Source organism: Amblyraja radiata, chromosome 5, assembly GCF_010909765.2.
Source record: "Amblyraja radiata isolate CabotCenter1 chromosome 5, sAmbRad1.1.pri, whole genome shotgun sequence".
In the NCBI taxonomy this organism is placed as follows: domain Eukaryota; kingdom Metazoa; phylum Chordata; class Chondrichthyes; order Rajiformes; family Rajidae; genus Amblyraja; species Amblyraja radiata.
The window spans coordinates 85,747,332-85,758,854 of NC_045960.1; the positions used below are offsets into that span (position 1 = coordinate 85,747,332).

Here is an 11,523-nt window from a genome sequence, read left to right on the forward strand (position 1 = left end):
CACGAGCAGTGAAGACAGGGCATGGCCTAGAAGGTAGGAATCATCGATGATAGATGTGGCCTTCCTGAAGCAGTGCTTCATGTAGATGCTTTTGATTGTGGGGAGGACTGTGCCTGTGATGGACAGGGCTAAGTCTACCACTCTCTGCAGCCTCTTGCGTTCATTGGCTTTGGAATTGCTATACCAGGCCATAATCCAATCAGTCAGGATACTTCCTAACTCTTGTGAGGTCCAAAGATGTATTGTAAGTATTGCCAGCAAGGAATAGATGAGAATGTGGGATTAATGATGGATTAGTATAAATGGGTGCATTATGGTTGGCGTGGACTCAGTGGGCCAAAGGGTCTGTTTCAGTGTGGTATTTCTCTGTGACTCTAAAGTACAACATTAATATTTATGAATTCCTGCATAGTTAATTTATTTGTCTGTTTCTCGAATTCTATATCTTCCTTTCTTGATGCTATTGGTTTATGTAACGTGTTTTAGCTCTCAAGTTCAGCAACTCTCGAAGGAAAAGGCCAGTTAAAGTTTACTTCTGGACAATGGAGTCCTCACCACAACTGCACACAAATTGCAACAGCTAACGACACGGTTATTCGAGGCTGGGACACCAGGACCATGAGGTAAGCACAAGATGACTCTCAATCAGCAGTTCATTGTAGTTGTTGTATATTGAAGACATAATCTGAATATACTTGACATTCTAAACTTATTAAAATGCAGCCTGTGAAAATGACCACCTTTAGGCATGCTTTCAGTTGATCGCTTCAGCAAATTAACATCTTACAATTTACTGCAACTTTTGTAATTGGCATTACTGTATTTACTACACAGGTGGCTTTAAGATGGTTTAGTTGTATATACTTATATCTTATTAAGTCAGTAATGAACAAATCCGTAATGGTATTTCTTTGACTTGTTTGTGCAACCCCAGTGCCAACTCTGTAATGTCAGCATTCTTTGTCTCTGTCCCTGCAACCATTGCGATTTCATTGGACTTGCTGAAACACAGAATAAAGCTATTGATATTTTTTCAAGAAATCACCCAAGCAATTTTGACTTCACCCTTTCACCTCATTGGATAGCAAACTGCACCAAATGTTCCTACTGAGCTCTACTCATTGTGTACCTACACAATGATTGGACTTCCACAGTATTTGAACTTCTGAACTTTTTATTCAAATGTTTGTTCTTTAATTTTTTTGAAGGAAACTTTGCTAATTTTCAAGAACTAGATCCAATCAGGACTTCATAAAAAATAAAAAAGATTTACGCAAAGAATCCCTTGTGCATACATCAGATGATCACATTGAATGGCGGTGCTGGCTCGAAGGGCCGAATGGCCTACTCCTGCACCTATTGTCTATTGTCTATTGAGCTTCCTACGCTCCAAAGGAAAAATACCTAGCATATCCAACCCCTCCCTATACTCAAGCCCAAAAGCCCACGTTACACCCTGGTGAATCCCATCTGCACCCTTTCCAACTTAATGATATCCTTGCCATAGCTGGGTGAACCGGACTTACTACACAGTACACAAACTGAGGACATGTACACTTAAATCATGATGTGTCAACTTTATACAATACGCTTACCAATACTGAATAACGTTTAGTGGAGAAGGAAAAAATGCTTTTTTTGCTACAAAGATATAAACTTTACAAAAATACCAGTTTTGTAGACGATTTTGTACACAATGATCAGTTGTATGAAAATTGTATGAAACACCATGTGTGGTGCCTTTGAAAATATAAATTAACCTATTTAATATTCACTTATTTTTATGATGCATACTTTTATTTCTAAACTTCAAAATTACATGGAATCTTTTCAAAAATTAATTCAATGAAAATATTAAATATTATGCAAAATTATGTCTATTCCACATTAATAAAGTCAGAGGAATAGGTGTAAACTATCCTGAAGCCTACATCCTCGTTTAACAAAATCATGACTAATGTGTGGCCTAGAGCCATAGCAACGTTTTTTCTCCATACTTTGGATTAACAAAAAATATATTAATCTCAGATCTAAAAATTACGAGTTGGCCCTTGTGGGGGTGATTTCCAAATGTCTACATGTGTGTGCAGACCATTTTTTCTAACTTTGTTGCTGAAAGTCCTGAGTTGAATGTTTTGACATGTCAGAATCAGTAATCTATTACATTTCCTCCTGGAATTTAACCCTTGGAATCCTGGTATCATTCTGATAGTTCTGTGCTGCAGTCCCTCTAAGATTTGTGCCAGCCATGGAACTTTGCCGATTACAAAGAATATTCCCTGATTTACTGTAACTTACCCACTAGTTTTGTTCAATGTCTATTGGGCATGTGGCTAGAACTACATGCAAGACATATAAATACATTCTTTCCATCAGTATTTAATATCTTTGATATTGAACAATATAATTTCCTAAAGCTTGAGGGCTGTCAGCAGTAGCATGATTATAATGGATAGGCAACAGTGGTTGCTAGTACAAAGGTGAAGGTGTGGCATCAGTCTGTGCAGGTGATCCCCATTGTCCTGGCGCGACCATTCAAGATAGAACCTCAGGCCACAAATCTCAATTCACTCTCTCATCAAAATAAAGTTGCTTCCTGAATAACTTGAAAGAATGAAGGTGAAATTGCTTGTTCTTTTCTACGTTTTAGTTATTAGAACATAGACTACAGAGCTCTGTTTAAAAGGGAATAGTTAATTTTTTTTAAAATATAAGATTTAAAAGAAACTGGAAGAAACAGAAATACAAAGTAAATGTTCTCAATTGCTGTTGAAGAATGATCACCTGAACAAATTGTTTTTTCGAGGCTGCAAGCCCATGATCATATAATGGCAATCTTAATATAAAAGTATTATTACCAAAATTATCCAAATGAAATTAAAATTTCTAAGCTAGGATCACATTTCTTAAAAAAGTGGGCTAATTGGGATCAGTTAGCATGGCTTTGAGTGGGGCAGATCATGTCTTACAAACCATTGGGTTTTTTGAAGAGGTGGCAAAAGTGTTTGATGAAAGTGGGGCAGTGGATGTTGTCCACATGGACTTCAGTAAGGTCCTTCATGGTACAGTGCTCCAGAAGATTACGATGCATGCCATGAGATCCACTGGACTTGGTTGTTTGTTTTCAGAACTGACTTACACACAGAAGACAGAGGGTAGCAGTGGAAGGATGTTATTTTCACTTGAGCCCTGTGACCAATGGTGTTCTGCTGGGATCAGTGCTAGAACTCTTGTGTGTGATGTATATCAATAACTCGGACACAAATGTAGATGGGTTGGTTATTAAGTTTCAAGATGGCACAAAAATTGATGGAGTTACAGACAATGAAGAAGCCTGTCAAAGGATACAGCAGGATATAGATAAGTTACAGATATAGACAGAGAAATGTCAGATGGAGTTAATCCGGGCTAGTGTAAGGTGTGGCACTTTGGAAGATTAAATGTAAAGGGAAAGTATACAGTTAATGGCAAGACCCTTAACACGCACGCACACACACTCGCACCTATCTGATATTAAAAAAAGACAAAGAAGTATTAGTAAGTACAAGAGCTAGATATTCCTCTACATACTTTCCTATCTGTCCCTTTTATTGCCATCCACAAACAATAGTGCCAGATCTGGGTAGTTGCAGTCAGCCTTCAGTTTGATGATGGAGAAGCATGTTTAGATCACACCTCTCCCTTTATTTTGTTTTGCCAAAGTTAATGTTTTTTGTGTTTTAGGACTGTCTACTCTTTTCAAGAGACTTTATTGATGTGATAATGATCTTTCCAAATATATTCTGTAGCAGTTGTCCTACTCCAACTCGGCATGGGAAATCCATCTCCAAGACTTTCTTCTTTGCCTACCAATGGTTGCAAGCCTACATGAGAGACTTCTAGCAGATCAGAATAGTCAATTCTTCCCTTTTATAGAGTTTTTGTCTTAACTTTATGTAACAAGTTTTGACAGACATTGTTCCTTAAACAATATACCTACAACACTCGAGCCTTGATGATTTAAAAACTGAAAGGTCTGCTCATTTTATGACCATGATCCTAGATCCATTGCCCACCAATATGCTGACTGTGTAGCATCACTGTTGCATTGTGGCTGCAGCTCATGGAGAAAATCCTGAAGCTTACTATGGCTGCAACATTCTCCCTGGAGCAGCAATGGTGTGTAAACAACATGTAAATATACTTCCAATTTATGCAGCATGTTAACCTATATAAATTCACTGTTCCTCCATTGGTGCTGAGTCACTGGCGGGATTCATGACCTTACTTTATTATTGGACATCCATCATCGTAGAGTTGTAGAGGTTCAAGAGAAAGGCCATCATCACCATCACAGCAATAAATCCAGTCTTGTCAGTGACAACTGCTCCCTGAGAATAAATAAAAAAGTGTTAACTACTTAATTAATCATTTAGGTGATCCTGTTTAAGGGATGAATATTGCTTAGGGATTTGGGAGAACGTGCTGCTAATTTGTCATGGGTTATTTTGCATCCTGATGAGAAAACGGGATCTCATGCAAAACATTGCATTATATAAATGATTAAGAAAGTACTGCAGATGCTGGAAAAATCGAAGGTAGACAAAAATGCTGGAGAAACTCAGCGGGTGAGGCAACATCTATAGAGCGAAGGAATAGGCGACGTTTCGGGTCAAGACACTTCAGACTGATGTGGGGGGCGGCGGGGAAAAAAAAAGGAAGAGGGGGAGATAATTTATCAGTATTTAACAAATAAATGCAATACTCCGAATTATAGGCCAGTGTATAGGTCAGTGAGCTTTACAAGATTGACAGAGCAATTGTTGGAGGTTCGTAGAAACAGGATTTACTTCCATTAAAAACATATATACATATTAGAACAAATCAGTATGGGTTTGTGTAGGGGAGGTCCTATCACATTGAGTTTTTGAAGAAGTAATGAAGGTGATTGATGAAGATAGGGCAGTAGATGTTGTGCACAGGGACTTTGTAAAGGACTTTGACAAGGCCTTTGAGGATAGGTCCAGAAGATTAAGTATGGATGGCTATAGAAAACAGATGATTCTGACAAGGATAATTCTCAGAAATTGAATCCTTACATAACCCGGGAACTGCCAACATTCTTTGCACAAACTCTCGCATCCAAGCATGAAGCTGGTTGACTCCGAGCCTCTGCATTAAAGATGGAAAGATCAAAGGAAAATGTGTCGGTGCCATCATTCTCAATACCTGGATAAAGTACCACATTTCCATAAACAGATTCCCACTGCAAAGTCAAATAAATATAAGCATATACTACTTCCTAAGGACAAGCTTCACTTAGCTTGCCCTTTCGGAGATATGATCTTGATCAGGGAAAATTCCCTTGATGTACGATTTGAAAAAGTCCATGCTGCAAAACATTTTCATTGAACATTATTTATCCTTTTCATTGTCAGAAAAAAATGGATGCACGTGTGCATTGGGCTACTTCAGAAGTGAACTACTTTACACTTTCTTTCCACAGTCAAGTCTACTGTGTGGAAAATGCACATGGCCAGTTGGTACGAGACCTTGACTTTAATCCTAACAAGCAGTACTATTTAGCAAGCTGTGGTGATGACTGTAAAGTGAAGTTTTGGGATACCAGAAATGTTCAGGAACCAGTCAAAGCTTTAGAAGAGCACTCACACTGGTAAGCAATTGTCTTAATTTTCTCAATCAGCATTGCAGCCTCATTCATTTCGGTATGCATATCATTGAAAATATTTTGGGTCTACCTTCTGAAAGCTGTGCTTAAATAGATTAGAATGATAAGAGCCAATGCTCCGTCTTCCTCGGAATTGTTGACTGTTGTTATGGAGAAGACTATTGTTCCTTGCCTCATGGAGTCTTGGAACAATCTAACCTCTCTCTTTTAATTTTCTCTGTAACCTCCATACTGTAACATACAATGGCTAAGTTACCCACCAACCTAAAAAGAAACTTTGTGATACGAGAGGAAATTGGAGTAAACCCATGTGTTCATGGAAAATGTGCAGCCTTCGCACAGATATCACTGGAGGTCAGGACTGAACTTGAGACTGTGAAGCTGTGAAGCTACAGTTCCACTCTACCATTGTGCCACATAGCCATGAGGTTGGGAGACTTCCATTAATATCATATTATTTTACCTTTTCTGTTGTGTTTAAAAAAAACTAGTTTTCTGATCGCATCTGATTTTAGTGCCAGTATAAGCCATAATTCTGCTCCTAATTGATACATGGATATTTTAAAATGGTTCACTTTTAGTTCTTTGACTCTCTGCCCAAAAGCAGGATAGTATTGTGCAGGTGCTGTGGCTGAAGTTACATATCTCATTAGAAACCGTAGTACATTCCCCAGCCATCTCAGACTCCAAAGTGAGCTCACTCCTAATGGATTCATGTTCATAAGTGATAAGAGCAGAATTAGGCTATTCGGCCCATCAAGTCTACTCTGCCATTCAATCACAGCTGATCTAACCCTCCCCCAACCCCATTCTTCTCCCTTCTCCCCATAACTCCTGACACCCGTACTAAGCAAGAATCTATCTATCTCTGCCTTAAAAATATTCATTGATTTGGTCTTAACAGCCTTTCGTGGCAATGGATTTCACAGATTCACTGTCTGACTCGAGAAATTCTTCATCATCTACTTACTAAAGGAACGTCCTTTTATTCTGAGGGCATGACCTCCGGTCCTGGACTCCCACTCGTGGAAACATCCTCTCCTCATACACTCTATCCAAGCCTTTCACTATTCGGTAAATTTCAATGAGGTACCCCCTCATCCTTCTAAGCTCCTGCGAGTAGAGGCCCAGCGCCATCAAACGCTTATGTTAACCCACTGATTCCTGGGATCATTCTCGTAAACCTCCTCTGGACCCTCTCCAACGATGAACTTTGTGTGTTGGATTGGTAATCTACAAAGCTCCACATGCATTTGTGCACAAGTCTGACCACAACCTTTGCTTCTATAATTTCTCACGGTTGAAGTATAGGGACAGGAAGAAAAAGAGATGTTGCAGATCAAAGGGGGTGGAAAGAGAATCAAGGGATAATGAGATATGACAGGTCAGGATGAGGATTTCACTTGGGTTGGGAATTGATCAACAGTTTGTGACTGAATACAGTCAAGACCAGAGTGGACCTGGCAAAAGACTGGGGATTGAATGCAGGCAGATATGATGATTCATGTCACGGTGCACGATCAGCAATGTCTGTGCACCTACCTGCACCTGTATATGGAGAGACATGCTGCAGTTCATGGAAGTGCTCATTGTGTTCACCAGTGCTATCAGATTGCAAATGAAAGTTGAATGCCGCTGTGCAAAGATTTTATACCGTGTGGTTGTAAGTATAATAATTGATTTATTTTTTGATATATGTTAAATAAGTAAACTTGTTTTCAAAAATACAAGCTGTATCAGGTAATTTTAAGAAAAATTGCTGCCTGAATCCACCAGAGATAATGAAGGTACCAAAAAGCATAACCTTTCCCCACTGCTTAAAATTCTTCACTGATCAAATTTCTGACTTTATTATTCATTTTTTAATTGCTCCCAGGGTCCTTTAAGCATGCCATGGATTGCAGCCAGATTAACGCATCCAATGTCTCCTGTTGGCTCTGTGCTTTCTTGCAATTTAGCTTGGAGCATGGCTCTGCTCATTTTCAAAAGGGCTCCACAAGTGAGATGCCCGATTAGCATCTGTGGCCTGCTGGAAATGAGGCCCAAGGCCCAATTTGGAGCAAGACATAATGCTGTTGGAAGCGAAAATAGTTAATCAATAAACGGTACAGGCAAGCATTAGATTCATTGGAATGTGTAAGAAAGAAATGCAGATGCTGGTTTAAACCGAAGATAGGCACAAAATGCTGGAGTAACTCAGTGGGACTGGCAATATCTCAGGAGAGAAAGAATGGGTGATGTTTTGGGTCAAGACCCTTCTTCAGACTGACGTCAGGGGGGAGGGAGATAAGGAAGTGAGAAGGCATGAAAACAGGGCAAAGGGAATGGAGATCAAAGAAAATGTAGACCATACCATTATAAGCTGGGAGAAGGTAACTACAAAGCAAACAGAGAGAAAATATAGTCAGAGCCAGTAAGACCGGTCGGAGAACTGGGAAGAGGGAGGGATGGAGAGAGAGGGAAAGCAAGGTTTACTTGAAGTTAGAGAAGTCAATGTTCATACTGCTGGGGGAGGCCCAGGACAGAAAGTTGTGTGTGGGAATGGAAGGGGGAGTTAAATTGTTTAGCAACCGTGAGATCAGGTAGGTTGAGGCGGACTGAGTGGAGGTGTTCAGTGAAACAATCGCCTAGCCTGCGATATATAAGAGTCCACACCTGGAACAGCGAATACAGTAGATGAGGTTGGAGTAGGTGCAAGTGAACCTCTGCCTCACCTGAAAAGACTGTTGGAGTCCTTGGACAGAATCGAGGGGGGAGGGACAGGTGTTGCATCTCCTGCGGTTGCAGGGGAAAGTACCTGCGGAGGGGTGTTTGGGATCTTTCTTTATTTTTCTGTATTTAAGTATTCAGCACACAAAGATTTATATGATTCCTCCAAAAAATTATTTTCCTGTATGCAGGGTGTGGAGTGTCCGATACAATCACTCACATGATCAGTTGGTGCTGACTGGCAGCAGTGACAGCAGAGTCATTCTTTCCAACATGGTGTCCATTTCATCAGAGCCGTTTGGCCACTTAGTGGATGATGATGATTTAAGTGACCAAGAGGAGAACCAGCAAGAAGAGAAGTATGTTAATTGTCACTTAAATATAACCTCCGAAAGACGGTAGCAATTTAGACAAATGTGAGACATTCTGTACCAGCATCAACAGCTAATGTACATGAATAATTTCTGTGAGTTATATGTAGCTTTCAATCTGAGTTTGTGGGAATAGAAAATGTAGCTTTAAAAATAAAGGTATAATCTTAGATTAGGGATGTGTAAATGAAAGTCGGCACAATGCAACAACCTTGCTGTTCTCCAAGTAATGCCACAAGATCTTTTATGTGTGTTGGGGTGGGAGATTGCAACCTTCACGTGGTCCATCCTGTTTCGACAAATGCAATCAACCTGGCGTGCACAAACAAGATCAAATAGAACAAGTTGTCTTACAACCTTTAGGCTGAGCATGCCATACGCAAGAAGAAGAAGTAGATCCTTTATGTGCACTTGACCAGATAGCTGAGCCTTGGATTAATGAACGCCTTAATGTTTCCTGCCAAAAGTACAACATTTCTCTCCATAACTGAACAGAAGTTAGGTTTTGTGTTTAGTTCATAGAATGGAATTTGAACTCTTGTTCTTCATTTATATATTCATTTACTTCCATTATTTTTGTGTATTTTGTGTGTTTATTTTCTTTCAGCCTTAAAATGGAAGAAAAAATCACAACTATGCTATTCCTTTATTTTCTCCCTGCTAAAAAAATATTGCACGGAGGGAGTGAAGAGTTATAGGCCTGTCCCACTTAGGCGATTTTTTACGTGCCCACAGGCGACTAGGCTGTCGCCACATGGTCGCCAGGGTGCCGCCTGTATGGTCGTGAGTAGTCTCCTCAGTCGCCCAAAGAATCGTAGCGTTTTTCTGGTCGCTGCTGGATTTTGAAATGTTCAAAACTTTTCGGCGACAGTTGGCTTGATGCCAATGAGTGTAGCTTGACTTCTCCTGACATAGGTATTGTCGTAGGTTGTCGCCAGGATGACGCAGGTTGTCGCCGGTGCTGATTTCGGTGAATTCCATTGGCGACTATCTGCGTCAACCGGCGACAGGTACCAGCGACAGGTACCGGCGACTGAATTGTGTTAAGTGGTTGCCGACAGGGTCGTAGCTTGTGGACGTAGGTTGTCATAGGTGTGGACGTCCTAATGGGTCGCCGGTTGTCGGTAGCTTGCCGTAGTTTGACGTCGACTAGGTGGTAGGTTGTTGTAGACATTGTTGTAGACATTGTCCAGTCGCCAGTTTTTCGTTTTTTTTAATTTTAAGCAATGCAGGGGATATTCACCAGGTGCCAGAAGTATTTAATCATATATTGAATTTTCTTTATAGGAAAGAGCCACTACAGGACAGCATAATAGCTACTTATGAAGAGCATGAAGATAGTGTTTACGCAGTGGAATGGTCCTCCGCTGACCCCTGGTTGTTTGCATCTTTAAGTTACGATGGAAGACTTGTGATAAACCGAGTACCACGGGCATTAAAGTATCGTATTTTGTTATAACTTTGTAGCACAATAAATTCAGTTTTTATTCTTAAACTATGGAAGTACGTCCTTTGTTAAAATACAATATTACCCTGGAAATAAATTAACAAATAAATAAATGTAATATATCTGCTACATTGCCGAGAATCTATATATTACTAAAAGTCTGATCTTGACCACTTCCTGTTGTTCTGTATATCGACTTTAGAAAAAACGCTGCCACTTAAGGCTGTGATTTTTGGCCATTTTACTCAGAGTCCCTCTCCGCTGCGCAGGACGAGAGTATTTTTCCCATCGATGAAAAAAAAAAGTTATTAGTGTATAAAGAAATGTTGAGATTCTGTCTCCTAAAGGCCACAACCCTTCCGGAGGGACTATAAAACCCGGAATGCTGAGTGCCTCAGTCAGTCTCTGCAAGATGGGGGAGCGAGAGGGTCACGTCTCTCAGTCTGAACTGTGAATAACACTGAACTGTGAGTGGTTTTACTGACCTGTGGTTTGAAAATATAGTTTGGAAATGCTAAAGCTGTGTTGCCTTTGGTTTGGAAATGCTAAAGCTGTGTTGCCTTTGGTTTGGAAATGCTAAAGCTGTGTTGCCTAATTAAAGTTGCCTTGCCTTCTATATAATTAAAAATCTAATCTTGGCCACTTCCTGTTTGCGCTTTATATTAATTTTAGAAAAAAACGCTACCACATATGGCTGTGATTTTCGGCCATCTTACTTAGAGTCCCCCTCCGCTTATCAGGTGCCGAGGATTTTTTCCATCAATGAAAAATAAAAGAGTTATTAGTGTTAAAAAAATGTTTAGATTCTCTCCCCTGTCAAACACGCCATGAAGGCCACGCCCCTTCTGGTGGGAGGGGGGCAGGGACTATAAAACCCAGAAGTGTGGGCGTGGCTCAGTCTCTGCAAGATGGAGGATGGAGAGGTCACGACTCGCTGTCTTTTGTGGCTTTGCACCCTGCTTGAAATGGTATGAAACTGCACTTGAATTTGGTGGCCTTGCATCCTGCTTGAAGTGGTAAGAAACTGCACTTGAATTTGGTGGCCTAACAGCCTGCTTGAAATGGAATTTCAAGGAATAGCCGTGAGTCAACTGCCAGCCCACCAGCCGTAAGTGAGTGAGCTGTCAGCACAACAGGCTTGAGTGACTGAGCCGCCAGCCCAAGTATCCCTACTAGCCCTCTGGAAACCAGTCCCTTCAGCCCACACCCATACTAGCGCTCCAGAAAGCTCCCCCCCCCCCCACTATCCACCAATCTTGGAATTGGTGGAGAGGTGAACTATTGCGTTGGGGGACCAGCCCTGCCGTGTGATGCTGGGACCCAACGGG

General features: G+C 40.7%; 1 protein-coding gene across 1 annotated transcript in view; it reads left to right on the forward strand.

Annotated features, from left to right (window-relative positions):
• The window catches only part of eipr1 (EARP complex and GARP complex interacting protein 1), a 48,811-nt gene extending 38,474 nt beyond the window's left edge, over positions 1-10,337 (forward strand). Inside the window, exons 6-9 of the mRNA XM_033021667.1 lie at positions 487-623; positions 5,486-5,653; positions 8,569-8,736; positions 10,036-10,337. Coding sequence (XP_032877558.1) covers positions 487-623; positions 5,486-5,653; positions 8,569-8,736; positions 10,036-10,207 — 645 coding nt within the window. The 3' untranslated portion in view covers positions 10,208-10,337. The remainder of the gene's footprint in view (positions 1-486; positions 624-5,485; positions 5,654-8,568; positions 8,737-10,035) is intronic.
• The last annotated feature ends 1,186 nt before the right edge of the window (positions 10,338-11,523 follow it).